The sequence below is a fragment of the Sordaria macrospora genome, chromosome 2 (assembly GCF_033870435.1).
Source record: "Sordaria macrospora chromosome 2, complete sequence".
In the NCBI taxonomy this organism is placed as follows: domain Eukaryota; kingdom Fungi; phylum Ascomycota; class Sordariomycetes; order Sordariales; family Sordariaceae; genus Sordaria; species Sordaria macrospora.
In genome coordinates this window covers 3,850,490-3,878,300 of record NC_089372.1, presented here as the reverse complement: position 1 = coordinate 3,878,300, position 27,811 = coordinate 3,850,490, and the positions used below count along the sequence as shown (strand labels likewise).

General features: G+C 52.2%; 9 protein-coding genes across 9 annotated transcripts; 4 read left to right on the top strand and 5 right to left on the bottom strand.

Moving 5' to 3' along the window:
• Window positions 1-289: 289 nt before the first annotated feature.
• Window positions 290-2,912, bottom strand: SMAC4_02615 (uncharacterized protein; the record flags this gene model as incomplete). Its single annotated transcript, XM_066089807.1, has 2 exons — window positions 2,403-2,912; window positions 290-2,333 (listed from the first exon to the last, which is right to left on the bottom strand). The coding sequence occupies exons 1-2, from the start codon at window positions 2,549-2,551 to the stop codon at window positions 290-292; spliced, it is 2,193 nt and encodes a 730-aa protein (XP_065946183.1). The 5' UTR covers window positions 2,552-2,912.
• A 73-nt stretch (window positions 2,913-2,985) lies between these two features.
• SMAC4_12720 (uncharacterized protein) lies at window positions 2,986-4,401 on the top strand. The gene is made up of 6 exons (XM_024655484.2): window positions 2,986-3,233; window positions 3,310-3,366; window positions 3,449-3,487; window positions 3,565-3,592; window positions 3,669-3,732; window positions 3,789-4,401. Exons 1-3 carry the CDS (start codon window positions 3,022-3,024, stop codon window positions 3,477-3,479), a joined length of 300 nt encoding a protein of 99 aa, XP_024511366.2. The 5' UTR covers window positions 2,986-3,021; the 3' UTR covers window positions 3,480-3,487; window positions 3,565-3,592; window positions 3,669-3,732; window positions 3,789-4,401.
• Window positions 4,402-4,431: 30 nt separating this feature from the next.
• Window positions 4,432-7,407, bottom strand: SMAC4_02616 (uncharacterized protein; the record flags this gene model as incomplete). The annotated part of the gene is made up of 1 exon (XM_066089808.1): window positions 4,432-7,407. The coding sequence occupies one exon, from the start codon at window positions 7,405-7,407 to the stop codon at window positions 4,432-4,434; it is 2,976 nt and encodes a 991-aa protein (XP_065946182.1).
• A 2,013-nt stretch (window positions 7,408-9,420) lies between these two features.
• On the bottom strand, window positions 9,421-12,495 carry SMAC4_02617 (uncharacterized protein). Its single transcript, XM_003352134.2, has 3 exons — window positions 11,289-12,495; window positions 10,198-11,235; window positions 9,421-10,137 (listed from the first exon to the last, which is right to left on the bottom strand). The coding sequence occupies exons 1-3, from the start codon at window positions 11,476-11,478 to the stop codon at window positions 9,575-9,577; spliced, it is 1,791 nt and encodes a 596-aa protein (XP_003352182.1). The 5' UTR covers window positions 11,479-12,495; the 3' UTR covers window positions 9,421-9,574.
• A 952-nt stretch (window positions 12,496-13,447) lies between these two features.
• On the top strand, window positions 13,448-14,835 carry SMAC4_02618 (uncharacterized protein). The gene is made up of 3 exons (XM_003352135.2): window positions 13,448-13,629; window positions 13,727-14,500; window positions 14,557-14,835. Exons 1-3 carry the CDS (start codon window positions 13,545-13,547, stop codon window positions 14,679-14,681), a joined length of 984 nt encoding a protein of 327 aa, XP_003352183.1. The 5' UTR covers window positions 13,448-13,544; the 3' UTR covers window positions 14,682-14,835.
• A 1,265-nt stretch (window positions 14,836-16,100) lies between these two features.
• On the top strand, window positions 16,101-18,223 carry SMAC4_02619 (uncharacterized protein; the record flags this gene model as incomplete). Its single annotated transcript, XM_003352136.2, has 3 exons — window positions 16,101-16,676; window positions 16,745-17,207; window positions 17,302-18,223. The coding sequence occupies exons 1-3, from the start codon at window positions 16,592-16,594 to the stop codon at window positions 18,221-18,223; spliced, it is 1,470 nt and encodes a 489-aa protein (XP_003352184.1). The 5' UTR covers window positions 16,101-16,591.
• A 1,643-nt stretch (window positions 18,224-19,866) lies between these two features.
• Window positions 19,867-20,097, bottom strand: SMAC4_13270 (uncharacterized protein; the record flags this gene model as incomplete). Its single annotated transcript, XM_066091347.1, has 1 exon — window positions 19,867-20,097. The coding sequence occupies one exon, from the start codon at window positions 20,095-20,097 to the stop codon at window positions 19,867-19,869; it is 231 nt and encodes a 76-aa protein (XP_065946181.1).
• A 1,796-nt stretch (window positions 20,098-21,893) lies between these two features.
• SMAC4_02620 (uncharacterized protein) lies at window positions 21,894-23,370 on the top strand. Its single transcript, XM_003352137.2, has 2 exons — window positions 21,894-22,471; window positions 22,568-23,370. The coding sequence occupies exons 1-2, from the start codon at window positions 22,094-22,096 to the stop codon at window positions 22,700-22,702; spliced, it is 513 nt and encodes a 170-aa protein (XP_003352185.1). The 5' UTR covers window positions 21,894-22,093; the 3' UTR covers window positions 22,703-23,370.
• A 120-nt stretch (window positions 23,371-23,490) lies between these two features.
• Window positions 23,491-26,562, bottom strand: SMAC4_02621 (uncharacterized protein). The gene is made up of 2 exons (XM_066089809.1): window positions 24,606-26,562; window positions 23,491-24,496 (listed from the first exon to the last, which is right to left on the bottom strand). Exons 1-2 carry the CDS (start codon window positions 25,693-25,695, stop codon window positions 24,159-24,161), a joined length of 1,428 nt encoding a protein of 475 aa, XP_065946180.1. The 5' UTR covers window positions 25,696-26,562; the 3' UTR covers window positions 23,491-24,158.
• Window positions 26,563-27,811: the final 1,249 nt, after the last annotated feature.

Genomic DNA, 27,811 nt, shown 5'->3' with positions numbered 1-27,811 from the left:
CACTCAAGTCTCAGCCAGCTCAAGACGAGGCGAGAACTGAACTAACTCAGTGACTCCTCGACATCTTTCTCAACCTCTCCACCTCTTCTGTATCGACCGTCTCTTGAGAGCTGCTGTTCAACTCCTCATCATCAAAGTCCAAATCCTCAGCAGCCTCCAACGCAGCTTTCATCACATCCTCTGCACTTTCCTTTTTCACCTCCCTCTTTGCCTCCTCCTTCTTTGCCTCCTCCTTCTTTGCCTCCTCCTTCTTTGCCTCCTCCTTCTTTGCCTCCACACCTGCCTCTGCTTACTCAGTCCCCTCACCCTCACCCTCAACCTCAACCTCCCCCTCCTCCTCCTTATCTTGCCCAAAAATCTCATCCAACACCTCCAACTCACTCTTCCCCTTCCCCTTCCCATCCACCTCCTCCCCCTTCCCCCCTTGGTGACCCAGATCACCAATCTCCAACTTCCTCTCAGCAGCCTCATAAAGCTCGCACAATTGCACGACACTCTTCCACCGCATCGCCATATCCGTCGCAGGAATCGCCCCGCTCTCCAAAACTTCTTCGCGCATCCTCTTTGGTTCGAACCCAAGTCTTCCCTTCTCGGCCTTGATCGCTCGCAGGATGTAGCTCGTTGCGGAACTAGTCTTTATCCCCAAGAGGGCGGCGAGGGCGGCGCAGTTTAGCGAGGGGTTGCGCGACCAGAGGTAGTAAGCGCGGAGGTAGGGGACGGAGAGGGGGGGGCGGATGTATGTTGATGGTGTTTTGGGGGTGGTGGTGGGGGCTGCGGCGGGGGAATCGGCAGGGGCAACGGAGTCGGGGTTGGGATTGGAATCGGGGGCTACGGGTTGCGGTTTCGGTCTGGGTTCTTTGGGTTTGGGGGGTTGGTGAGAGAGGATGTAGTTCTGGGCCCAGAGGGTGGCTTCGGAGACTAGGGGGTCGACGGGCTTGTTAGGATCCAAGGGGGTGCGTTTGCGTTTTGTTGCCGTTGCTGATGCTGTTGGTGCTGTTGATTCTGTAGGGTCGGTGGCGGTATTTTTGGTGGTGGTGGGTTTCTTGGTGGTAGTCTTTGTATCTTCGCTGCCGAGGGTGGTGCTCCCGTCGCCTTCGATCTCGACGTTGATGTTGTCGCCTACGGTGGAGAGGTAGTCGGCTGATAGAGCGGCGGCGCCGACCGTTTCGTCTGGGAGCGGCTCATCTAACAAGCCGGCTTCTTCTACGATGACGTCCGCGGCGAGTCTAATGGGCAGTTTGAGCTCGGCAGCGTGGGGGAGAGGAGGGGTGGGGTTGAGTTGCTTCCGTTGGTGGTCCATCATGGCAAAGAGCTGTACGCCGGCGTAGGCGTCGGATGCCGAGTAGAGGATTTGGTCCATGTTTAGGGGTTTGGACCATGCACTTGTTCGCACCGATCCTTTGAACATGGGTAGCTGGAGGATCTCGTTGACCATCCTTGCCAATGGCACTCCCATTCTGTTCACAAGCTTATGTTCGCCGGAAGCAGAGTACTTGACCAGCTTGTACAAGTGGCTGAGTTCCTGGATGCCCCTTCCCTTGATCCCGAGAAACTTTTCCAGACGGGTGCAGTCACCCAAGATCCAGACGCCAGTCTTGATCACATCCGGGTCCTCAATGATCTGCTTCAGTAACGGTGAACCCAGCTCATCCTTCTTTGGATAGAGCGAGATGTGAAAAATGCCAATCCGCTTCTCCGAAGCAATCTGGATGACCGACACATTCTGCCTCGGGCCATGGGTCGGCTTAGCGTTCGCTTCCCATTCGAGGTCAAGACCCAGGATCTTGTCGTCCATGAAATATTGTTTCAAAACTCGCTCGGTGGTGTTAGCACTTCTGCAATAATGAACTTTGACCTTCTCGTTCATGTTTCCGTCCTTATCGGGTCCACGATACAGGTTGTAAGTCCAGTAAGACCCTGGCGTGCCCTCAGCCGCCTTCTTTGCCTCCCTGAAGAGATCCTCGGTCATGGTGAAGCTGAGTGGTGTGAACGGGGGTTTGAGAGAAGCACCCTCATCTTCCGACTTGACGTTCTCGTCCTCGATGATGACCTCGAGCTGTTCCTCCAGTGCTTCCTGTGCATCGACAAACTCCCGCCCCTGAGAGTCCAACGTCGTTCCAGTGGCGCTAGGATTTCCCAGAGGTACTGGCGCGTCGTTCAGGGGAAGAACTGGCTCCGGATTTGAGGCTGTTGACGCTGCCGAGTCGCTGTGATATCTTGTCAAAGAGGGTAGTTGCGGGTATCCGACTACTCTGCGACTAGTATCGCCAGCAAATGTGATGCCCCGGCTGGAATTCCATGTCTGATCTTTCCTCTCCATGGCGCTGAGATGTCTTGATTTTTGGAGTTCTGGTCAGCCAAATGAAACCGGAAAGTTTGTAGGTAAGGATCAGTTCACCTACACTGGATAACGGGACGTGAAAGGAATCGAGGATGATGGCGAAGAAGCAAAGAAGCGGCGGCGGCATTGCCTCAGACTCAAGCTGGTGGTGCTGTTTACGGCGTTGGCACCAGCACCGATGGCTTGTGGTATAGGGTGCGGGGACCTCATTATAGTGGTCTGTGAATAGGTGGCAGGCGCAGGTAGGTGAATAAGCTGCGACGGGAGTGAGTGCGTCCGGGTGGTATGTACGCGCGGTAGTAATGTTGTAGGTTGTCAAGGCATCGAAAACTGCGCCATGACCTGTCGGTTTAAACGGGACGAAGAAGTGCTGGTTTCAGGGCATTGATATGCTTCTTGGGCCAAAAGTGGGGGAAAGAAGTCGGGGGAGGAGGAGGAGTGGATGTTGAGACCTGAGAAGGGAAGGAAGACCTCTTTTGACCGGAAAAGTATGCCTTGTTGCGACGATGGAACCTGCCAGGCAGCAACGCGTCTTTTGGTCGCCAACAAATGATCACGAACTCTGTGTTTGCTTTTGCTCACAAGGGATAAATGGTGTAAACTGATTCGACTGCACAGCGCTGCCACGTCGGTCGCTTTGCTGAGTGGTGCTGAGGCCTAGATACACGGGTTATCTTCATATGCTCGGATATAAGCATTCAGCTTCTTGCGCCAAAACCCACACTGGCACTGTGAGAATTACTGATCCTTCTCACTGTACAGCAGCTACGCCCGTCGCCTTGGCCTCACAATCGAAGCTCAGTGAACGGCCACTGAACGTCCTTTCAACATCCAGACTCAAAGACTCGATCATCCCGCACATACAACATGGCTTCGCAACTACTTCCTCTCGGTAAGTGAGAGAGGTCATATGGGTGTCACTGCTCCAATGTCAAAAAATCAGAACAGCTAACGTGGCATTTTCACAGAGCTCATCGACAAGTGTGTCGGCTCCCGCATCTGGGTCGTCATGAAGGGAGACAAGGGCACGTCATGCCATCCCAGCTGCCCCCAGTTGGCTTTATCTATCTATGAATGTGTTGACTAACGATGGGATGGAACAAACAGAGTTCTCCGGTACTCTTGTCGGTTTCGATGACTACGTTAGTAAGTAGCGAACATCTCCTCACCCTTGCTGTCTTCATGGACCTCTCATGGAGCCTTATGCTAACCAGCTTCGATAGACATGGTTTTGGAGGACGTCACTGAGTTGTACGATATGTCCAACTCCTCACTCTGAAGATCATTCTCATGAAGCGGACTGCTAACTTTACTCTCACTGGATCAGCGACTACTCTGGCAACCACACCAAGCTGAAGAAGATCCTGCTGAACGGCAACAACATCTGCATGGTGGGTTATCATCGTCACCATGTTCATGTTCACAAATAGCTAACGGCCGTGCTCAGTTGATCCCAGGTGGTGAAGGTCCGATTGCGGCATCGGCCTAGTTCTGAAGAGTTGGGAGGATGCATGGGGCGGTCACGAATCCGCTACGTTAAGGGGAAGCAATCATCAGCATCAGCATATCACGAAATACGATTTGGACGTCTCTTTTCCCTCTATCGGACGCTTTTGTTTGGAACAAAAAGTCAATGATAATAGGTAATTAAACTAATCGAAAAACGCCCTCAGAGATATTGCTGCCATACTTAGCTCACATGTGGTAGGTTGACACATAATCCCCCATTCTACATTCCATCCTCTTGACCAGATAATCCCCTTGCCAAAACTGGGCAGGAGTTCCTCCCAACCATAGTCACCAAACGCTTTTTGGACATATCTTTCAACTGAGACAAAACAAAACGAATTACAAGCTAGTACAACTTACCTGAACTAAAGGCACCAACATAGCCAACCCAATCATCCGCCCCCTTACATAACTCGACCGAATTGCAAAACTAAGCCAAAGAATGGAAACCTAAAACCTCCTAATACCAAACCTTCTCAAACCTTCCTCCCTCCCTTCCACCATCCACCCAACCCACAACAACCCATCCAAATCAACCATCAACCCCCCCCCCCCCCCCCCCCCCCCCCATCCCCTCAAAATCAAACAGCCTTAGCATCCAAAATCTTGCTCTTACTCTCCTTCGCCTTTACCAGCTCCTCCACCCACTTATCCACCTCTGCCAGCGCTCTCCGCGGGTCCTTCTTGCGTCTTAGCAGGAATCCCTGGATCTCCGCCGGGCTGAGGATCTGCGTCGGCGGGATCCTGAGGGAGAACTGCTTGGCGATCTTTTGGAGCTCGGATCTGGTTAGGGGGGTGGTATGGAGGGGGATTGGGGGTTCTTTCTTTTCGTCTTTTCTCACTGTTGATTGGGGTTGGGGTTGGGGTTGGGTGTCTTTAGTGGTGGTGGTGGTGGTGGTGGTGGTAGTGGAAGAGGGGATGTTGTTGGTGGTGGAAGAGGAAGAGGGGATGGTGTCGGGATTGGGAGGAGAAGGAGAAGGAGAAGGGGAAGGAGAAGGAGTGGCGGTGTCTTCCTCGCTTCCGATGACGGTTGCGTCACTAGAGCAACTGCTGACGGAGGACTTGCCGAGGTTGTTGTTGTTATTGTCGTCGTCGAGGAGTTTGAGGTCGACGATCTTGGGGTCTATGATAGGGGGCTGTTGGTGTTTTTCTTCGTCTCCCTTCTCAGCAGCAACAGCAGCAGCGATGCCAGGGGATAAAGTGATCTCTGTACGAGGAGGAGAAGAATGAACGACCGAAGGCGATGTAGTAGCTGCCGCCGTGGTGGTGGTGGTGCTAGCCGTGAGTTTATTCCCAACCTTGGTAAAAGTCACCGCCGTCGCTGTTGCTGGGTCCACCACATCAGCCTCGTACATCCTCTCAAACAGCTCCCTGACCTGCTCCTGCGTGGCGTTGAGGAAGGCAATCTGGAGGTCCACCCTGCCCGGTCGGAGCAGTGCTTCGTCGAGCTTCTCGGGCTTGTTGGTCGTCATGATGAGCACGCGGCCTTCGTGCGAGGCCACGCCGTCGATGGCGTTGAGCAGACCTGATAGCGAAATACCCCGTTCGCGGTCGTATGGGGAGGCACGTCTGCGACTGTACTGTCTCCCGATGTACTCGATGTCACGGGTAACCTCGGCAGCGAGCATCTTTGCCTTTTTTCTTTTCTTTTGCTTCTTTTTGGCCTTTTTCTCACTGGCCGTCATGGTTTTCTTCTTCTTTTTCTTGTCGGTGGTTTCTGTCGGCTTCTCCCCTTTCTCACCGCCATCATCATCGCCTGTCGAGGTAGGAGACCTCTTCTCTCCTGCCCTTTCAGGTGTGGTACTTTCCTGAGCGTCAGTACAAACTTTCTCTTGGTCAGTAGTAACCTTCTCATCAGCATCAGCCTCATCTTTCTCACCGTCCTTCTTTTTCTTCTCCTCATCACTCCCCCCCTCCTTATCTTTAAGCATCTCTTCTAACTCAGCCGCTTTCTCCTTTAACTCCTTCTCGAGGGCCTCTGTCTCCTTCCCTTTCTCATTCCCCTTCTTCCCCTTATTTTCCTTCTTCTTCCACCTCGCCAACTTGCCCCCCAGATGCAGCACCTCCAGCGCCCTCTTCTTCTCGCTCACTATATAATCATCCTCACTATCAGTACTGCTCCCATCCCCGTCACCATCACCATCACTGCCACTACTACTACTGCTACTGTCACTCTTCTCATCTGCATCCCGTCTGTTCACCAGTCCCGCGGTATCGATATCCTCCAAAAGCACCACACACCGTCTCGGCAAGTTCGTGAACAACAGCGCCAGATCGTCCTCTGTCAGATTCTGATCCAGCAACGAAATCACAAAGATATCCAGCCCAAACACGCCCGCTAGCGCAAAGCTCAAGCTAGTCTTTCCCGTGCCCGGCGGTCCATGGAACAGATACCCCCTGCGCAGCGGGATCCCCCGCTCGCCATACCACAGCGCCGTCTCCCTCTGCAGATACTCGTTCATGTCCTGCAACACCATCAGCTTCTGCCTCTCGTCTAGCACCACGGTATCCATGGGCCGAATAGGCCGATCCGCCACCTCGGCCCACGCGTGCCGGCCGCCCCACGATCGCATCTCTGGCCGCGAGGGGCGCCGCACCACCGTCGTTGCTGCTTGGCGGTTGTGGTTCCATTCCTTGGTCAGCTGGATGAAGTCCTTGATGGGCCGCGCGGAAAAACCGATGCAGGTGATGATAAGGTTCTCTTCCTTGCGCATCGAGAGACCGCGCCACTCCGACTGCGACGCGATGTGCGACCGCGTTCGGTTCAGCCAGAAGTAGGTCCCGCCAAAGGAAAACGTGTAGGGCACGTTGACTGCCGGCAGGAAGCGGGGAGGTTTTTGGTGCTTGTGCGTGGAGAAGTTGAGGCAGACTTCGCCGTTGGGAAGGAGCATGGGGGCTTGTTTTTTCTTCTTGCTGGTGGTGGTGGTGGCCGTGATGTTGGAAGGGTCTGCGGCAGTGCCTGTGGTGCTTGTGGTGCTCGTGGTGCTGGCGTTGGTGTTGGTGGTAGTAGTAGTAGTACCAGCATCTTTGACAGCCGCAGCTCCAGCAGCAGCTACGGCTCCGGCTTCATCATCCTCATCATGGTCGTCGGCGCTGCCGGCTATGGTGTCCGCTTGGAGGAAGCGCGTCTTGGCCGAGTTGGGCTGGACGGCGACCCAGCGCATGATGTGGATGAAGATGGGGTCGTCGTCGCCAACCTCGACCCTGGCGGTGAACCAGTTGCAGATGATGTCGTCGATCACAAGTACTTTCATCTCGGACCAGAGTCTTTTGGCGGCCCATACGATAGGGCCCAGAGAAAGCAGGATCGTGGGATCAAAGCCGAGCCAGCTGGTGAGTGCTCGGTGACAGGACACTAGAAAATCTCTGACGGCCGGCGGAAGATACATGTCCAACATGGGGCTCAGGCTCGCTAAGACGTTGTCGGGCAGTAACACTGTTGCGGCCTGGGTGGTGTCGTTGATGGGCGTGGTGGAAATGTTGATGGTCTCGCCACTGTCGGTAGAGGCATCCACCAGCGTGGAGAGAACCCATATTATGAGCATGTAGCAGTTCATCTTGACCTGTATTGACCGAAAGACGATATGCTGGTTGACGTTGATGGTGATATATGCAGTGATGGACGATACAGTCCTTCAGGAGATGTCATGGAGGCGTTGGGGTTAGTGAACTTATACCTCGTCCTTTGCTGATCTATGGCTAGACGCCTCGTGATGGCCAGGAGGGGGGAGGGCTGATAGTTGAGCCGCTGAAAGTTGATTCCCGAAGAAGAAGAGCGGGAGTAAATATTCAGCCTTGCCGACAGGCCTTCTATAATGTTAGGTAGTCCATATGTCATGCAGGATGGCAACTATTGTAACGATCAAGGGGGGAGTGGGAGGCGAGCATCCATCATCTCCCACCCAACCTTCTGCTACCAGTTATGCGGTACCGTGCGAGGTAAAAGAAGAGTGGGCTATCCTTCAAGTATTTTTTCTTTCTGTCCAACGTTCTCTTCACATTTGAAGTTCCACAACAACAAATGTGTACTACTGCTTGTGTTGATGTACCCGAAAGCCGAAAGAAGGCAATCAAAGAAAGGGAAAATGTAGGACGCACCGATAGACAAACATCAGATAAAGCAGCTGCTCGCCGCTCCGGAATCTTCTCGGGCTTGACCTCCGGGACATGATGTTTGTGTCCTAGCTGGTCTAGAGCCCATTTCAGCGCAAAGCCAGATTCCTGGTGTTTAGGTATCCAACCTACAACGTAGTTCAGCATAGAAAGGCAGCTATCCTGCAGTCTCTGTCGCTATCCACCAAACCTTTTGCCCCCCGCACACATGTCGCCGTCTTTCCTTATGTGTCGGGACTGGCAAGTTCCGTTATCATTTCGTTCCCAAAGAGATGGGGAGCCTGGCCCGGTCTATACGCGGGACCAGTCTCCCGTGAAAAGGCCCGTCGGGAAGATGGCCGCAAGTAGACAGCCGGGCGCAGAGTGAAGGTACGGACCTGAAGAAAAAACAGGTGTGACGCCGTTTTCCTCTTAGTATCAACCCGAGTGATCAAAGCGCTTGTAGAAACGATCCTGCCTTTTCATATCGAAAAAGAGACCAAAAGTCCAGCAACGACTTTTCCTTGTGAATATCGGTTAGTCGGGTCCAGGACCCGGTATTTCCCTTGACCTCTGTGAGGGGTTCCACGATGCCCCGGTACTTCATGGTGAAGATGCTTGTCTTGTATGAGGCTTGCTTCTGTGTACACGGGTCAACTTGGGAAGTTTGCCGAACCAATGCAACTAGTTGCTCCTTGAACGACATATCACAAGGCCGGGTGATAGCTCCAATCGTAAAAGATTCTAGAGTGGTACGTTCGTTACTACCCCGCGCTACAAGCTAGTAACATCAACGAACAGTTGCTTGCTTGGGACGAGAGTTGAGGCTCTCGTATTGGCTCACACGCTTAGTCGAGATAGGGTGCCACGAACCTACATCTGTCACTTTCGCAGAGCCTCAAAACATTAAGCCATATTTGGTGGATGATGGACATTGGTTTTGTGGCTGGGGGAAAAAAAAAAGGTCAAATAGCTTCGAAGCGAACCAGTAATAGTGTTCCTGCAGTAGATTTCAACACATGATGTGAGCCGCAAGGTTATTTAAAGGCGGTTCATGTAACCCTGTAGTTGAGGCTCAAAATTCATACCAACCTCGTTTTCATGTGGCCGCTTTTTGTTCAAAACAACCTGTATGACTTGGATTACCTAGCATTATCGTGCTGTTGTGGTCCACAGAAAAGGAAAGTCGGCGACAAAGAAGCGATGTCACGGGGTGATAGATTCAGAACTAGTTGTTTGAATGACTGTGATTAGCCATTGATGATTGGGCTGTCTTGGCCTTACGCCCACGCATAGCATGTATGTAAGCTCCATGATCATTGAATAGAGTGTATTAGGTCGCACTCCAAGCTGGGCTTTTATCTTGAATCCAGGCCATGAACATACCCAACAGTATGCTCAATGGTGCAAGGGCACCCGGGTGTACAGTGTCCCCAGTTGACGTTGAACACGTTGACTTGTGTTGGTCGGATTTTGTGAGCCTTAAAGAGTCAGAATTTCATTTGAGCCAAGGACGTTTGTTGAAAAAGGATATACCACCTTGTAGAATATGTATTTTGTGCTTGATATGATTCGTATTCCATCCCACATGTTCCCTTTCTTTCCCTTCTCGCAGCCCAATGTCACCCAACTCTAATTGACAAACTTGCCAATATCCACTTTCTTCAGCCCATGGACCAAAGACTCGTCTGTAACCAGACTACTCTTATCCGATCCGCGCCGAGGGGCCACCGTATCTGCCACCTGATCACTTGTCTTCTGCTCCTTTTCGTCAGACTCACGTTCAGCAAGGACCCCCACATCTTTCTCATCTTCTGCGGCACCAACTGAAGCAACATCCGTCGTACTCGCCAGGTCCCCTGCTTCGGATGCGTTGCCTGAATGCGGCTCTGTCCTCCACAAGTGCGCACCAGCCTCCCTGAGCAACTTTACAGTCTCCATGTTACCCATCTTCTCTGCAAGATAAAGAGGTGTGTGGTTTGCATGATTACGTGGATGTACACTAGCACCACGAGTCAGCAACTCAAGAAGAATATCTGGATTGGGCCCAACTGCAGCAAGATGCACAGGGGTGTTGCCGACATAATCAGCCCTCTTAAGTAGCTGATGGTTAAACTCGTCACCCTCGAGGATTTCGCGAACAGTCCGAACCTCGCCGCTGCGTATGGCGTAGCCAAGAGCCGTGAAAGCGGCGTCTGATCACGTAATAATTAGTTGGTGTCGTATGTAGTATTTTGAAGGAGCCTTGTACATACCTGCAGCAGGCAACCGTGCCATAGCCGAATCAATGCTTCCTGCAGGGTGTGAGAAAGAGGGCAATGCCATTTCGGTCATCTCCCCCCGTAGCGAGTGCGACATCTGTGCCGTGACCTCAGAGTAGGTGGGGTCTGGCAGTGCCAGAAGGTATGATAGCTTCGTCAGAGCCGCCTCGGTAGTTAAATCATGGCCAAATACCACGCCTGCTCTGCCTAGTACGGTTCCGGGCGCATAGAGTGGCGAAACGAAGCCGTTTGTGCACTGGCTCACGTTGACAATAACAATGCCACGGTCGATTGCTTCCTTGATAACCTTGGTCAAACTGCCATCAACGCCGCCCGGTGCGTTGCCCATGCCGAACGTCTCAAGAATCAAACCACGGAGGTTTGGAACTCGAAGAACGGAATCGACCATCTCCGGTTTGATTCCGGGAAAGATACGCAGACAGGCCACATGTGCAGTGTCGAGGTATTTTGTCACTTGAAATTCGGCAATTCGAGTGGGCCGTCGTATCAACGCCCAGTGAACATCCACCCCTAAGCTTGTGACCTTGGCCAACGGATCGCAGTTAGGACTGGCGAATGCCTCGAAGGAAGAAGCCGATACCTTGGTCGTCCTGTTGCCGCGGTACAAGGTGTGATGAAAGAATAGGCAGATCTCGGGGATAACAAACGTCCCCGCAATGATGAGCGAGCCGAGGAGGTTGTCGACTGCGTCAGATTGGAGGGCAAAGATGGAGGCTTGCGATCCTGTCAGAATGACTGGCTTTCCCAGATCCGACATCATGAAGGAAAGGGCTGAGGCGGTGTACGCCAGGGAATCGGTTCCGTGCAATACCACAAAGCCGTCGAACAAGTGATAGTTCTCCTTGATGGTAAGTGCGATCTCGGTCCATCCTATGGAAGAAATGGAGCTTGAGTCAAGCAATGGAGTAAACTCGAGGATGCCATATCGGATATGACGAGAATATGCGCTGACTGGTGTTCTCAGGCTGTCCAACGTCAACTTGACCCCGTTCTTGTATGCTCGAAGCTGAACTACAATTCGTCAGCGAGGGCTTCCAATATAGACAAATACTCAACGAACTTACCATTCGGAGCGGTATGATCGTTGAACGAAGGGCGAGGGGCCATAGCGTTCTCCAAGAATCCTGTCATGGGAACCAGACCATCTGCAGACGGTTGCATGCATATTGTACCGCCTGTCATGATGATGAGCACCCTCGACTCGGGGTAGTGAGCCTCGGGATTCTTCCCTTCCATGAACGTAACCTGCCCCATGGTGTCGATAGGGCGTTACTTGTCGAGTTTGGCACTTTCTCTTGTTGTTCGACCTTTGGGAAACTTTTAAGGTAGTCGAGTTCGCCTCAGTGGCTCCCTTTGGTTTTATATTAAGAAGAAAAAAAACTTTGACGCACCAGTGGCCGGAGAGACCTCGGTCGACAATCCGACCCTATCAAGGTTTTGTTAGTCCAATTCCAGGCCTATTCACCAGCACCACCCAACAGAACAATAACCACACGACTCTGTCAATGAAGGCAACCAATAGAGGCGGTGACACAATCCAGATGGTTCAGTCCGATATGAGCAAACAGCATCAAGGAGACGACGGTCTGGAAGCTCTCAGAAAAAGAAGCGGTCTCGGGATCGAACAGTGCTTGGTACCAAAGTGACTGGCCAGGGTCAAATTCGCAGCAGGTGGCAGAGTGAGAAAGCAGGGGAAGATCTCTACTTCATTCACACCTTTCGAGAAAGCCTAGATGCCAGCTCGGCGTTATGTGACGACTCTCGAGAAGACCGGTCAACAAAAAAGTGACGGCTACAGAAGGTTGACGCAAAGGAGGTTGAAAATAAACCAGTCATGTGGGATGGGACGGTGAAGTCTGTTACTAACAGAAAGTCAAAGGCCCGAGCCCGACTGGACAAAGGAATCGGATCCGCAGACTAGCGACGTCTTCAGAAGGTGTGAACAGACGCCCCCCGAACCTAGCCGCGACACTGGAGGTGATTGATCAATTCGAGCCCGACTTCGGACATCCATTTTGGCAGGAGGAAGAAACGAGGGTTGGAGAAACTGTCGATGCCAAAGCACGTTGCTGCTGCACTGATGCATTGTCGACACTGGGGACCCCGTCCAGGTTGGAGATAAGAAAACCTAAGTGTCTGCCTTTGGCAGTTTGGATGACAGGACGTTGATAAGGCGGGGTGGATGGCAAATGTTGATAAGGCACTAGCACTCTGTCATGTGCCCATCACGCAATTTTGCTAAGGTGGGATCTGGGGTTTTGTCAGTAGTGAAGGCTGCAGGTACCGCATGGGACGGGAGTTGTGACAGAGCCGCCGAGGTCGATCATGGCCCATCAAGCCGATCCAGCGCCGACAGGCGCGGACGTCGTCGGTCAAAGACTTCATGTCAGATTAGGTACCGGCTCTGGCCAGCCCAGTGAACGAGTAGTCGCGACGGGTTGACATGAGATTCGGAGAGAGTTGGAAAGAGTTTGTATGCCTTGCGCATCAGGGAAACCAGTGTGTTCTAAGGAAGCCTTGAGGAGAAGAATTCGAAAGAGCAGACGGGAAGCGAAAAAGTTGGTGGGAGGAGGAAAACAAGATAATCCAGGTCTGCTTGCACAAGATGCCCTCATGGGAAGCTCCTTCCGCTTTGAAGTTTGAGAAACCTCTACGGCGCCTTATGCTGTGCCTCGAGACTCGAGAGGAAGGCGCCCTCAGCATCACCAATCACACATACAGCAAAATCAGCGGGTGCCTACAAGGTAGATGCCATTGAATAGACATCGTGAGGTGATTGCCCGGTCTTCGGGGGGTGTCCGGGGACGCGTCCTCGGCCGTCGACAGCCAACGTCGTCGTTCATCAAAGTCCAGTCACGATATGAGGGTCACAACCCTTCCGCTCCCCTTCGTTCCAAAGAGGAAGAAGCTGAGATTCATGTCCGATTAGGTTGACACTGGCGGCCGCTAACACACTGCACTATAAGAATTCATCGTCACCCCATTCGAGCTCGATTCAGTGAGCTGCAGTACCCCTGGACCAAATCCCAGTGGAACGGTTACACGGCTGAACGGTGGAGTCTATCAAATGGACCTCCACTAACGACGGGAAGCTATTTTCGAGCTACTGTGTGTGCACCCCGCAGTGAACCGCAAAGGTACCCGCATCACAGAACGTGCCTGCCTGCCGAAGCATGAAACAGGACTAGGCGATCGACGGAAGACAACTACAACGTTTTTTCTTCGAGGCACGACTTCTTCACGCGTTCATTCTTTCATCTTTTCGGTGGCAGTAACGTCTCAGAATACCACGCGTCAACCTCCAAGAACGACTTAGCAATATGGCTTCCCCGGCAGAAACCTCCGTCACTTACGAGGAATTGCGCGACCTCGAGATCGAGTTCGAGGATGTCGAGACTGAGATCAGTAAGTCCGCTTTTCAACGTGCTTCTCGTCTTCGTGTCATCTGTGTTGCTTCCTTGCTTTTGGGTATCACTCATCGCTAACGTATCTCATCTGAAAGTCCGCCAGCAGGTCCAGCTGTCCCGGCCCCTCTACGAGAAGCGCGAGAAGGTCGTAGCCCAGATCCCCAACTTCTGGCCCTTGGTTTTCGAGCAGGCGCCCCAAGACATTGACGAGTACATCCAACCTCAAGACTCCGCTCTCTTGCTCTCAACCCTCATCTCTTTCTCCGTCTCCCACTTCGAAATCGAAAATGGTGGCTCCGGGGACCCCCGTAGCGTCCTCTTCCGCTTCGAATTCGCCGAGAACGAGTACTTCGAGGACAAGGTGTTGGAGAAGAAGTTCTGGTCGCGCAGAAGCAAGGGCGGCTGGACAGGATTGGTCAGCGAGCCGGTGAACATCAAGTGGAAGAAGGGCAAGGACCTTACGAGTGGCCTGCTCGGCTTAGTCAACGCCGTCTGGGAAGAGGAGAAGGTTGATGGCAAGCATTGGTCGACCGTCAAAAGCGAGAACTTCACGGACAAGCAAAAGGAGCTCAAGGACCAGATCGAAAAGATTGGGCTCGGAGGCCTCAGCTTCTTTGCCTGGTTCGGCTACAGGGGCAGGAGAGTCTCTGCCAAGGAGAGCGAGCTTGCCATTGAGCAACTCAAAGCAAAGCGACAAGCCAGAAAGGCTGCCACAGAGGATGGTAAGAGCCAGAAGGAGGAAGACGAGGAAGACGACGAGGAAGATGAGGAGGAGGAGGATGAGATCGAGTTGGAGATTTTCCCGGATGGCGATAGCCTCGCGCTTGCCCTCTCAGACGACCTGTGGCCCGGTGCTATCAAGTACTTCAGTAAGAAACATCTATACATCACTCCTTATTGATAGACTTTTGCTAACACATCGCAGCCCAAGCGCAAGAACAGGAGTTGGCGAGCGACGATGACTTTGAAGATGACGACGACGATGATGCTGAAGAGGAGGATGAGGACGACGATGCCGACGCCAGGCCGGCCAAGAAGCGCAAGGCGTAAGGGACGGAAGGAATGATGTCTTGAGGATATACGGTACTCTTGACACACAGAAGCGTGTACCTTCTGTACGGTCTCGACAAATTGAAAACAATTCGCAGCTTAAGATCAAAAGACGCCAACTAGGACGGCTTATCAGCAATACAAACCACATGGATTGCATCATGAGGTTAAGGTGATGAATCGCATGCAGCATTGTGATCGAAGCTAGTCGCCAGGTGACCCTTGGCCTACCTTTTGGTTCGATCCACGTCCGGTCTTGGCAGAAGTTAAAACTGCCTCACAGGGCTTTACAAGGATCGCAGTTTCTGGGGAACCGCTGGCCTTTATTGACAGGTTGTCGGCGACCGAAAATGCTGTTATGGGACATCTAGATGTCATGAGTACGTTTCAGGTTGTGCTTGAAATTTAACTAGGTGAGTCTCTGTTTGCACAAATCTTGAGGGCATATTCTAGCCCTCGTGCTAAACATCCCGTCACCAACACAACCCAGGCGTTTGTCACATTATGCACGGTTCAGGGGTTTCCACACACTGGCGGCGAGGGAGGTCTGAACTTCACGCTCTGGTGTTTCACCCACCCTCTTGGATTCCTGCACGGTCATGAGTGAAGACAAAGAAACGCGACTTCTACACGGAGATATTGCCATTCGATTGTGGCTGTGTTCTTCTGCCAAAACCCAGCTCAAGTCTCGGATTCCCTTGGTCTCGCCAAGTACGCAAATCATGAAACGAGGTGAGCCCAAGCCTAAACAAGCGGCACATCCGGATACTTGCGATGAGTGAGCATTCGAAATTACAGGGTCATTTTCTTTGGGAGAGAGGCATCGCTCAAGCGCTTACACACAGCACTAACAAGCTGTACAGTGTGGATAATTTGGCGTCCTAAATTGTTCAGATGAAGCAGTCGAGATCTCGAAAGCACTGGAGTTTCCCCTACTTTGCCACGTGCTATCTCCCCTTGCACATGAGATCGAACATCACAAAAAGGCAGACTTGTGATTTCCTGTGTTCTCCAGAATTTGCCTTCTGCTTCTTCCATCCTTTGTCAAACTCGCCGATTATGCCAATTTTTGCCAATGCTTGGCTCAACACGAGCACTTATCGTGTTGGTTTGCCAACCCCAATTTTGTCCAATCTGTGTTCGAATCCGAGCTGTGGCTATGCCGTCGCATTGCTCAGATTGTTATTGTTTTCAGCGTTCCCGGTTTTTCAAGTCTTGTCCGCATCCTCCATCCGTCACCAAGATCCCACTGATGGTCTACCTATTCTACATCCCTACCTAGCTACCTGGATCGTACACTCAAAAAGGTACCAGTCTAGACCGTCTTAACGGCCCAAACCACGGCCGCAGGTGTGACACTACCATGTACACAGTATCCTTTCATCAAACTTGTCACAGGCGTCTAGCTAGTGCTCGCCAAGGGTCCTTTAGCGGCTTGGGGGTCCCCTGTTGCCGATGCTGGTCCTCATACGGTGCCGTGGCCGTCGGTGTTTCTCTCTCTTTGTTGGGTTCCATTCTGGCTGCCTTTGTGACCATTGTATTGGCTGTTCTGGACCGCAAAGTGTTGGTGGGCAACTTGGTTTTGGGAGTGCTTGTCTTGTCTGTCTTGCACCGCGTGCTTCCTTTCGCTAGCACAGTCTAAACTTCCATCCTTTCATATCATTATCGTCATTCCAGTTCCTACTTTCGCTAGTTTCATTTTCTCTCCTTGTTTTTACTGGTTTTTCTAACTGAACGACATACATACTCTGTGAAAAGAGTATGCCGCTTCTGTGATTATCGCAGCTGTCACAACTTCTTACTTGAAGGCTTTCGCTCATCGTCCCTCGTTTCAAGCGCCTTTCCCCGTCATTCGCTATACGCTTTATTGATTTAGTCTTCCCTCGCTCTCTCGGTTCGCTCTCCCCACCATGAGGTGGAATGTTGCGGCCGCTGGCCTGATGGGCCTGTTCGCCCAGTCTGCGACGGCCATCAAGATGGATATCGACAATGACCGTAAGGATCCTCGACCACCGAACTTCCCTTACGTTTGGCGAACGCGACTAACACGGGGTGCTGTTTAGAATCGGTAAAGGATGCCGCCGCCACGATAGCGTACGGAATGATGAGTTACTACACGGGCAACCAAACCGGCGACACACCAGGAAACTTGCCGGACCCTTACTACTGGTGGGAAGCGGGCGCGATGTTTGGCGCATTGGTCGACTATTGGTGGATCACGGGCGACACATCCTACGTGGAAGCGACATCACAAGCCATCGTACATCAGGCATCCGAGACCCGAGATTTCATGCCCGCCAACCAGTCCCGAACATCCTCCAACGACGACGTCGGCTTCTGGACTCTCACGGCCATGTCGGCGGCCGAGGACGCGTTCCCCGATCCGCCTGAGGACCAACCGCAATGGCTGGCGCTCGTCCAGGCCGTTTTCAACCAGATGGCATCGCGATGGGACGACATAAACTGCGGTGGAGGCCTCAGATGGGCCATCAACGACTTTCAGACGGGCAAGGATTATAAGAATTCGTAAGTAGAAGATGGTGAGCGAGGTGGGACTCTTGTGGCGGGACGTTTTGGTGGTCCCGTTATTGTTTGCGTTGTCATGCTGACTTGCAAACAGTATCTCCAACGGCCTCTTCTTCAACCTCGGCGCGCGCCTCTCGCGCTTCACCGGTAACAGCTCCTACGGCGACTGGGCCACGCGCACCTGGGACTGGGAGCGGTCCATCAACCTGATCACGGACGAGTACGACGTCAAGGACGGCGCCCACTTCGACGTGACGACGCACGTGTGCCGCAACGACTCCGGGCCGCACGTCTGGTCCTACAACGTCGGCGTCTTCCTGCAGGGCGCCGCCTTCATGTACAACGTGACGACGGGCGAGGAGCAAAACACATGGAAGACGCGCGTGGATGGCCTGCTGGGTTCCATCGAGTCCAAGTTCCTCACCAACGACACCAAGATCATCAAGGAATGGTACTGCGAGTCCGGCTTCACCGACCGCGGACACCCGTACCAGTGCAACATCGACCAGCAGACGTTCAAGGGCTACCTGCTGCGCTGGCTCTCCTCCACTTCCCAAGTCGCACCCTTCACGTACGAGCGCATCAACCCCTGGATCCGCTCCACCGCCATCGCCGCCGCCGCAGTCTGCACGGGGCCCGTCGGCGCCGCCGCCCCGCAGGTCGACAGCGGCGGTATCCAGCCGGGCTTTAGGGGCATCGACGGCACCGCGTGCGGGTTCAAGTGGGCGGAGCCATTCGACGGGTGGTCCGGCGTCGGCGCGCAGATGAACGCCCTTTCAGCCGTCATGTACACCCTCACGCACAAGGGGCTGGGCAAGGCGGCCAAGGGCCCCGCTACGGAGAAGCTTGGTGGCACGTCCAAGGGTGACCCGGGAGCTGGCGTGACGGACCCCGCGAGCAGGGGAGGACTGGCGGCGTTGAAGCCGATAACCACGGCGGATAGGGTGGGCGCAGGTATCGTGACGGCGATTTTGGCTATTAGTATTGTGGGCGGGAGCGTCTTTTTGACTATCTAACCCTCTAGCTCTCTAGCCCTCTGGCCCTCTAGCCCGGCTGCGTGTGTTTGTGGTTTAGACAGGTTTCGCGGGCCATGTGATGCCTTTTTTTTCTTTTTTTATGTGTTTTTGTGGTCTTTTTGATAAATGGGCAGGCAGGCAGGCAGGTAGGTAGGCAGGCAGGCAATGTAGGCTTCAATTTCTTTTTCTTTCTATCTTGACTAGAGGTAGTTTCTTGTTTGTTTGATCAAAATACTGGTTCGAGGCTTCACTTCACTTCAGCGTCGGAGGCTTTGTTTACATACTGGTGTGAAGCTGATAATTCTCAGGTTCTTCTTCGTTCTTGACTAGGTATCATGATTGTCTTGAAGAGCAACATATGTGGCGTTTGGCACGGATTTTGAGTCTACCTTGAGCAACTAACTATCTCTCCTTTGTGACTCGAAGGTTATATCACTAAAAAGGCTATCGACTAATGCGTGCCATTAGAAAAGACTTGGAACAAGGTGACAAATAGTTACCTCGCCAGGCAGGTATTGGTGTTGGTGAAAGCAGAGTGACCGAAAGCCACGGAAGAGTGCTCAAATGATAGGCTCTCATGATTGTCATAATATCGATTTACTCAAGGATATATGGTATAGCACCCCTCTTTTTCCCCTATACTGATAACATACCGACACATGTAGGTAACCTTTGACAACAGTCCAGAGATCCACGGCGAAGGTAGGTAAATCATTAGAACTATGGTGTAAAAACGAGGTTCGTACAGGGAGTTGACCGTTTGTATTACCCGTGATCTAGTAAGATGGGAGTTGGATATTCAAAAGGGAACCCCTGGGCAAGCCGAGCACCGATTTTGGGGGAAAAGAGGTCGTGAAGGACGGTGTTCGGGAGTCAGTAAGACCAATCACTTTCGAACATGATCAAAGTTGAAATCAATAAAGGCGGAGATGTCTGAACAGAACGAAGTCTCTGTTCAAAAGAGCGGAAATACCTCCTGAATCTTGAACTACATAATCAACCTTTCTCGTCTCGAGGCTCGCCCTTATTTCTCGATCAATGATGATTAACTCGGCAAGTAAAGAGAACAAAAGCATGTTAGTTCCCTGACAGAAGATATTTCACGTTTGGAAAGAACATGGGTCTACCAGTGCAATATGCCTTTACGATCTTTCTCCAATCCTATAGGCGCTACCGCCGATTGAATCTACACGGCATCACATACAACATGCTAGCTCTAAGCGTCACAAACAACATTTGTAGTCATGATATGCCATTCGTTATAAACCTAAATTCAACCCCCTTAAAAAAGCCCAACATGATGTGTGCATGCGTGCGTGTGTGTATCCAAGAAACCAAAGCCCATAGCCCATACTTAAAATGAACAAAAAGACTTCGAGTCCAGCCCGAAAACAAACAAAAACATAAAGAAACAAGAGAACTTGCTCCAAACTCAAGCAAAGTTAAACAACGCCAAAGCCGCACCAACCAACAACCCCACACTAGTCTTCAAACTCATCGTCCCCTTTGCGGATGGCGCACCAACCGTCTGAATAGGCATCTGCCCACCCGTCTGAGTCTGGCTGGACACCGTCACTACGACACTAGTCATCGTAGGCTGGGGCCCCGAAGGACCAGGAGCAGGTACGACGCCGGTTGGACCATTAGCCGGCACCGTGAAAGTCTGTGTAGGACCGCCCGGGCAGGCATTGCAATTCGTGACGGTCGTGACGACAAAGCCGGGAGGGACGACGCCCGTGGGCTGGGCCCATGAGTCCCGGTCGCCCGTGCACTCCTCGGTGATGGTGTAGGTGGCGTGGCAAGGGCCTGGGCCGTGGTGGCAGGGTGACGCAGTATTCGGTGGTGAAGACGGGAGCGGCGGTTTGGGTCTCCATGGGCACGTCGGCGTCGCAGGACTAGAAGGTGGCGGAGGTGAGAGGGCCGTGGGAGGCGGCGGCGGCGGCAGCAGCAGCAGCAGCACCGGACATGGCAGCGGCTGCTGATACGGCGGGAGCGCCCCAGGAGCTGTGGTGGTGATGTGTGTTAGTGATTGGGTTTCTATGGTGTTATGCGAGAGTTGTTGGGTTGACTTACTACATCTTGTATGTGAAAGTACGATAATTAATTAAAGAGGGACTTGTTGATGACAGGCTCAAAAGAGACAGAAAGAGAGCCCGATAACTGTTTGATCGAAAGCTCACTGAAAAAACGAGTGACTGGTCGTTGTAGAACGATGTGATAGATGGATGGAGAGGGAAAGCAGAAAGGAAGGAGTATCAACGCTCACCATCGTCCAAGGTCTTATACCGCAACCACTTGTCGTTGTGATCTTGTACCTCGCTCACTTGAGTTCCATGTGCAGTTGTTTACACTCACTGCTGACCGAGAACACAGCCCGGAAGCATTTCTCGCCAGCCATCTCGGCGGCCGGTGGTGATGGTTGTGGAATGGGAAGACATTGTCCGCATTCCGAACTTCCTGTTGGTGTCTCACCTCCTCAGCTGCTGCCCAAGCCCAAGACCGAACGGATGACGACCAAAGCCATGTGCGCGGCGGATTAAGAGCATGCCGAACATTTACCAGCATCATCTGCAAACAATCCACACCATCAGTGGTGATATTCCTGGAGAGGACTGAGACCGTGAAATTAAGAGCATCGAGCGGTGAATGTGCTCCGAGTCTGAGGAAGTTCAACGGACGGATACCAATCAAAATAACTGATTCTTTGCATTTGACAGAATACGCGTGCACGTCATCATGTAAAGATGTCGCGGTATGCATCGTGAACTCCAAGTCCTGGAGGTTTGTACACGGACAGAAAGTGGTGATCAGATGCACGGACCGTAGGGATCGCGCACACCAAAAATCTGCACTCGAGTAACGAACTTCAGCGACAGCAACAGACATGGCATGTCAATGAACAACACAGCGACAATTCACTGCAATCACAGAAACGTGCACAAGGTAGCTCAGCAAGCTCTTAACATGAGCATCAATGCCAAAGCAAAAGCAGTCAATCAAAAAGTATACCCCCCAGATCGTATCAACAACTTGAACAAAGAGAATAACAACTTGCAAGCGTATGAAAATGTCTCCAATCTATCAGCACTTCATCGCCCATAGTGGAAAGGGCGTGAAACTTCCTATCAAGGAATATCTATCTCCGAAGCGCGGAGTCCTAAAGAGGACCCCAGGCAACTCGACACCGTTGGTTCTAGTGAAGGTCGTGGCAGCTTCGTGTATACTTTTTGATCTAAGGAAAAAAAGAAGAAAAAGGGAGCAAAAGACGGGCACCTGAAGAGTATTTTATACCCTCGCTGTTTGAGGGGGGAAGGGGACGCGCCCCACTGCACTGGCCCACACAGATTTTCTGGTGGGGCTTCTGGGGCTAGACCGTTTTTGCGTGGAGTTCTTATGGCTGGTGAGCAAAAGTGGCCCCAAAAGTACAGTCAGTGGCTTTCGCGTGATGGCTCGGGATTATGTGTGGCTTGCAGATAATTGAAGCGAGCAGCTGCCCTGCAATGCGCCGAGTTGCCTGCCGATATGCACGGCCACCTGCCTCCGGCAATGCAATGCAGCGCGAGCAAGTGGCTCCACACCAAGCGGTCGCTGTCCGTCCTGGCGCTCGTCGCTTTCATCGAAGAATCGACGAGAACCTCGACGACCCCAATTGTGAATCCAATCCATAGCTTAACAAATACAACTCTTCACCAACATTCTCTGTCCATCTCAAGCCAGTGTCCAGTTTGCAGCCGCCGCTCAATCTACGAATCAATCCGTCACCAACCAATTCGCGACACAGCGCACTCCCCAATCGCGACCGGGAACTCAAACTTCCCATAGTATCATCAGCAACCTCGAGCCGCGCCCGCTCGTGTGTCTAGGCTCACGATGCCCTCAGACGACTACACCAGCGTTGCCCGCGGGCCTCTCAAGCTCAAGGGCGTAGCTGGGCCCGGGGGTAAAGTCAAGAAACACAAGAAAAAGAATAAGCAGGACAAGAAGACGGACCTGGAGAAGAACTTATCGACCGGAGATGACAACAACAACAACAACAACAACAAGTCGCCAGTAACGAACGATAACGACGACGATGACGATGAGAAGAAGCAATTACAACATAGAGAGGGCAGCAGTGCAGACGCAGAAGTAGATAATCAGGAACGAACGAGGAGAAGAACAAGTCAAAGCCAAGAACGGGAGGAAGAGAAGGAGGATGAAACTAAGACGGAGGCGGAGAGGAGGTTTTTGGAGGCTAAGAGGAAGAGGGTAGGCTTTCTTTTCCCCTTTATTGTCCCATCCACTGGCACACAACGCAGCATTATTTGGAGATGTTGACTGACACTAATCTTCCTATAACAACAGCTAAAAGAAATGACCGAATCCGGCCGCGTCCGCCCCGAGCTCCTCAAGACGCACAAGCAGCGCGTAGAGGAGTTGAACGCGCACCTATCGCGCTTGAGCGAGCATCACGATATGCCCAAGATCGGACCTGGTTAATACTGTAAAAGAGATTCGCAAGAGCGGCAAACCCAAGGAGAGAAGGAGAGGGAAAGAAAGCAAGGACCAGAAAGAGACCAATCCAGACCAGACCAGTCCAGGCCAGGAATGTGTTGGGTGGAAGGTGGAATGTACAACAACCGGCTGGCCGGCAACAGCTCGATGCGATTTGCACACTCAGCTTAGCGAAGGCATGGCATGGCATTCGACGGCATACCTATCTATGTACCAGGAAGAGACAAGAGAGGAGAGGAAAGGAGGAAGAACCGATTACCCGATACTCAGTCACAAGCGCGATGGATATGATGGTATGGGATGGATGGGATGGCCTTCAAGCCGTGGCAAGACGGCAGACAGACAGAAAGTCATTCAAAAGCGGGAATATGTCGCGAGGGCTGGATCTCGAAGATATGTTTATGCTAGACATTGGCATGTTGGCATGTTCTTGTTCCAGTCTTCCTGACAGAACTTAGTGAGAAAGGTGCAGTGCTTGATGACATGATACTAGTACATAGTTGATGGAGGGATGAATGGGAAAGGGAACGGGCATGCCCCGAGAGGCTGCAGATAGGTACACACACTACTCGCGAAAGTTTCTATTTTTAAAAATTTGTCATGATACCAATCAGAATTCTTTCTCGTACACTACACATCAACCATCTTACGGGCGAGATGTCAACCTCAGCTGTGCGGATTAACCCAAAGTTCTTGCGAGGTTTTTGTGCATTTTGTTCTCGCGCTCGGTGGACGTTGGTCTGGTTTACATTCACAAGTGCGTATCGTGTCATGGTGCAAGTTCCATTTCCTTGGTGTGATAACCAGCTTTTGACGTCTAATTGATTCCATTATTCCATCCAAAACATCTTCCCATCAACCCAGTTGTTGGTTATGTGTGTATGTACGCATGTTGTGTCCGTTCCTATATATACCTAAATCCTATATCCATCCATCCATTTGACTTCGTGAAGATCTTCTCCCAGTGACAAAACTCATCTTGCCCCTTTCGTCTTCTACATGATCCATACAGACCAAGACCAGACTTTCCAAGTCTCCTCTTTCCCAACACACTGGAGTGTAGATAGCCTACCCAAAATTCTATACATGATAATCCATTTCCTATACCAAGATTCCTCCTCCTACTTTTGTCATCAAGTGTAGCCATATTGCCCTTTTTGATCAGAAAAAAAGAATGTGGTCATACATCGCCGGCGCGCTGCTGGCGCGCATTGCGGAAATGAATGCATGTGTATGCATATGTGTGTGTGTTGTTCTGAACCCCGGAATGCAAAAACGACAGAAAAAGAATGTAAAGTGACGTAGACGTAAGTAACCGACGCAATGCAGTGCTAAAGCAAACGAGACGCAAACTTTGAAAAAGTCAGAGCCAAAACCAAAAAATAGAACCAAAATTTGCAAGACCCAAACAACAAGGAAACAACTTCAATCGCGCTCAAGTTCAAGCAAGCACAAAGAAGATCAACAGCGCTCCCAGCACAACAGCCTCAACGATCATCAGCCAGCGGCCTGATGGCTGGAGAGCAGAACCCGCATTCTGAAGGCTTGGAGAAGCCTTGGCGGCGCCGGTGCCCGCTGTAGGAGTAGGGTCAACCCGGACGGTGCTGGTCTGGGTGACGACAATCTCAACACCGTCCGAGGTCGAGGTCAAAGTCTGGACGATGACCATGGAGCTGGGGGTCATGGGCTCCTCGGGCTGCTGGGGTTGCTCGGTGGTCTTAGGTGGCTCGACGGTCTGGGGCCTGGCCTTGGAGGTGGTGGTCAAGGTGGTAGAGGAAACTATGAATACCATGTTAGTTGAAGTTCAAAGGGTTGTGAGATGAGCCGAGCCCTGAACACTGGAGTGTCTTCAATAGGGAAAGCGGTGGGGAGTTTTATGGGAATTTACAGTCAAGAAGAAACACCGACGAGCCCACGGTAACCGAGGAAGCTGATACTTCCTGGGATGCGGAGGACGTCGAAAAAGAAGAAGAGGTGGCACGTGAAATGGACGTGGACGACGAACCAGAAGAAATGGTCGTAGCAGATGTGGACGACGCTGTCGTCAACACCGATGACACGACATCAGAAGATGAAGTGGTGGGTGAGGTGGATGATGATGGTTCAAGAGAAGAAGAAGAAGAATATATGGATGAGGTGGACGACGAACCAGATGAAGGAGAAGTGGTGGAAGACACTCCGGCTTCAGAAGACGGCTCAGAAGACGACACGGAAGACACAGAAGACGACGTTGACAAAGGAACGAGAGTTCTCTCACTCTCGCTCACGGACGTACCAGTTGAGCTGGGGCTAGGCTGAGGTGAGGAGGATGTCGACTTGATTGAAGTGGTGGAAGTGGTGGTGATGATGGGAGGAGGAGCCTGGCTGGTGGTTGACGGCTCAGGCGCAGGTTCACTCGATGAAGAGCTGACGACTGGCGGCGCGGAGCTCGATGACGGAGTAACCTGAGCGCTGGATGAGGTCGAAGAAGGAGTAGGTTGCTGAGACGTCGAAGCGATGGTGGTGTTTGAGTCATCACGCTTGGCCATGCGCAAGATGGCTGTCGCAAGAGGGGCGTTGTCCCGGTGAACGGCCTCGATGGCTTGCTTCTCCGACTCCCATACTCCGTGCTGGAACCGCCCAGGGAAGGTCTTGTGAAGGATGTTGTGAAGAGAGTCTGTCGATGCCGCATCCACCATGGACTGGAAGTTCTCGTTCTGTGGCGAAGCATGTCCCTCACGACACTGAACCCTCTGCTGCCATCTCGATGGGCCGGCCGATGTCAAGCCGAAGAAGAACAAGAGGCACAGGGTGACGCTCAGGAGAGCGCGCCTTGACGAAGTCATCTTGTTGTTGTCGATGTTGTTGGTTGGTAGTCTCTGGTCTTCCTCTGGTCTCGTCTCACGTGTCCTTGCGTCTTCCGATGCCGCTTTCTCAACGTCAATGGGAAGAAGCGAGGCTCCGGGAGGGGGCATATCGTGGGTTTTGTTTTGCCCCATGGTGGCTTGCCGAGAAAAGAGAGGAAGTCTGGGTGGCCTTGTCCTGCAGCAAATGGAGATGGTCAACGGTGGTGATGTGTGGCGATCAACAGCGGCTGCCCTATGGAATCGTCTGCAAGCTGCTGGCTGATGGGGTCGTTCTGGAGTCCCGTCAGGGCTGGGTTCCGGTCCTGGAGAGTGAAGATTGCGGTCAAGGTATCAAGAAGCTGCAGGACTTGAAACTCAAAAAGCTTGAGAACCGTCGACCGACTCCACGAGAAGACAGCTTTGATTGCAGCGAGAGTCAATGGAGACTATTTTAGTGCGGTCGTCCTGCATCGGCTTGTAAGCACTGTGATCGTCCCGACTCGGTATCTTTCTTGTATGGAACTGGTTCAGGAAGATGCGTGATGCAGAACGGAAATAACGGCCAGTACCTGTCTCGTACCGTTCGAGTCAAGCCAAGCAAGACAAAAACAGGGCAAGAACCTCCAAGTCCAACGGGAAGGGAATGGCAAGGGAGCCTGGGGAGGAGGAGAAGCCGTGAGCCATCACAGAGCTCAGACTGGTTGAGTGACGATGGGCGAGGTGGGACAGAAAACCTGAAGTTGGCGGAGAAAGGGCGACTCAAAGGGTGAGGGTGAGGGAGGGAAGGGCTTGCTGATGCTTACCTGGCTAACGTTGCACTACCGAGACAACAACGACCACAGGGGCTGAGACTTTTTGCTATCTTTCTTTCCTTCTTTGCTCTGTTCTTTCCGCAGTTGCCTTTTTAAATGTTGTGCACAGGTTGCTCCTGCCTCTCTTCCTTTGGCTCCACGGTGTTATGGTCTGTAGTGTACATGAAAATAAAGATGGAGATTTTCTTTTTGATCTCCAAGATCCCCCTAGCTCCTTCTTCTTCCAACTTGTGTGATTTTCCAACTTTCCGCCCATTGGTCTGACCAAGCTGGAGTTTCCTTGCCTCGCTTGTACCCAGCATGGTAACTTTCCCTGCCATCATGACGGCACTGGCCCGTATTAATCGTATTGAGTGGTTTATTACGGCGAGACGGCATACAGGGGCTGTTGTTGTTGCGGCGCTCTTTAGCCTCTGTTGATCGGACCAACATGGCGTAAGTGGACGCCTGCGACAAGGGGCAGGGGAGCTTTACTTTTTGGTGAGGTGCTGTCTGTGGATAAGGTGCAGCTGTCACCTATCTTTCAGACGAGTGCCTGGGAGCCGCCAAGGTTCACACCCAGAAACCCAAGACTCCAAGCGCCAAGATTGATCGGTAGCAAAGAAATCCGACGAACCCACCAGGATTGGAAACCTCTGCGGCTCGCAAAAGCTGAAACGGCCACCCAGAGAAGACGCGGGAAGCCATGATGGTGCGCTTGACTACCGCTACGGGCTCCTACGAAGCCTGCTTCCCATTTGTGCGCCACGGCACCTCCCTCCCCCAGGCTTTGGGGGGTTGTCTTGCCCAAAAGAGGAGATGGTTTCACGACATCAGTAAGCCGAAGAGGGAACTGAACTGAAAACACCTTTGGCCTTTTGGAATCTTCCACTCAGCATCAATCATTACCCGAGAGACGCGCGGGCCCAGACTCCTCTACTCCCGAGGCCTCGTACTTTCGAGAAATCTGATGCTTCGTTCGTGTTTAAATGGACCAATCCCACGTGCTAAAGCTGCCACTGCAGGTCACAGCCTCCCTCATTGAGCTTCATGCTCGATCGGGTTTGTGAGGGATACACACGATTACGGGAGGCGGGTTCCTGATACGGACTGGATGCTCCTTTGTTACGAGGCGGGGAGGATCACCTAAACTTTGAGCTTGGCAGAGAACCTACAGTATGGACCTGCTACCTCCAGCCGGGTCGAATGTTGTCTGTTTCCAGATTTCCCAGCCATGCCATTTTTGATGTTATTCTTCCGAAATAGCGATGTGTTTTGTGTCATTGGATGTCTGTAACGAAGAACCCCTCACGACGTATTTTTCCTTTCTTTTCCTTTGTTATTAACAGAGGGGCTGGATGGCTGGATGACCCGACGTCGCTCCGTTCGCCGCTCTGCAGTCTCCTCTCTTCTGGCGCTGACAAGCTGAATGAAGTGTGATCCGATCTACCGCGCATCCACACTGTTCGACTTAGTCT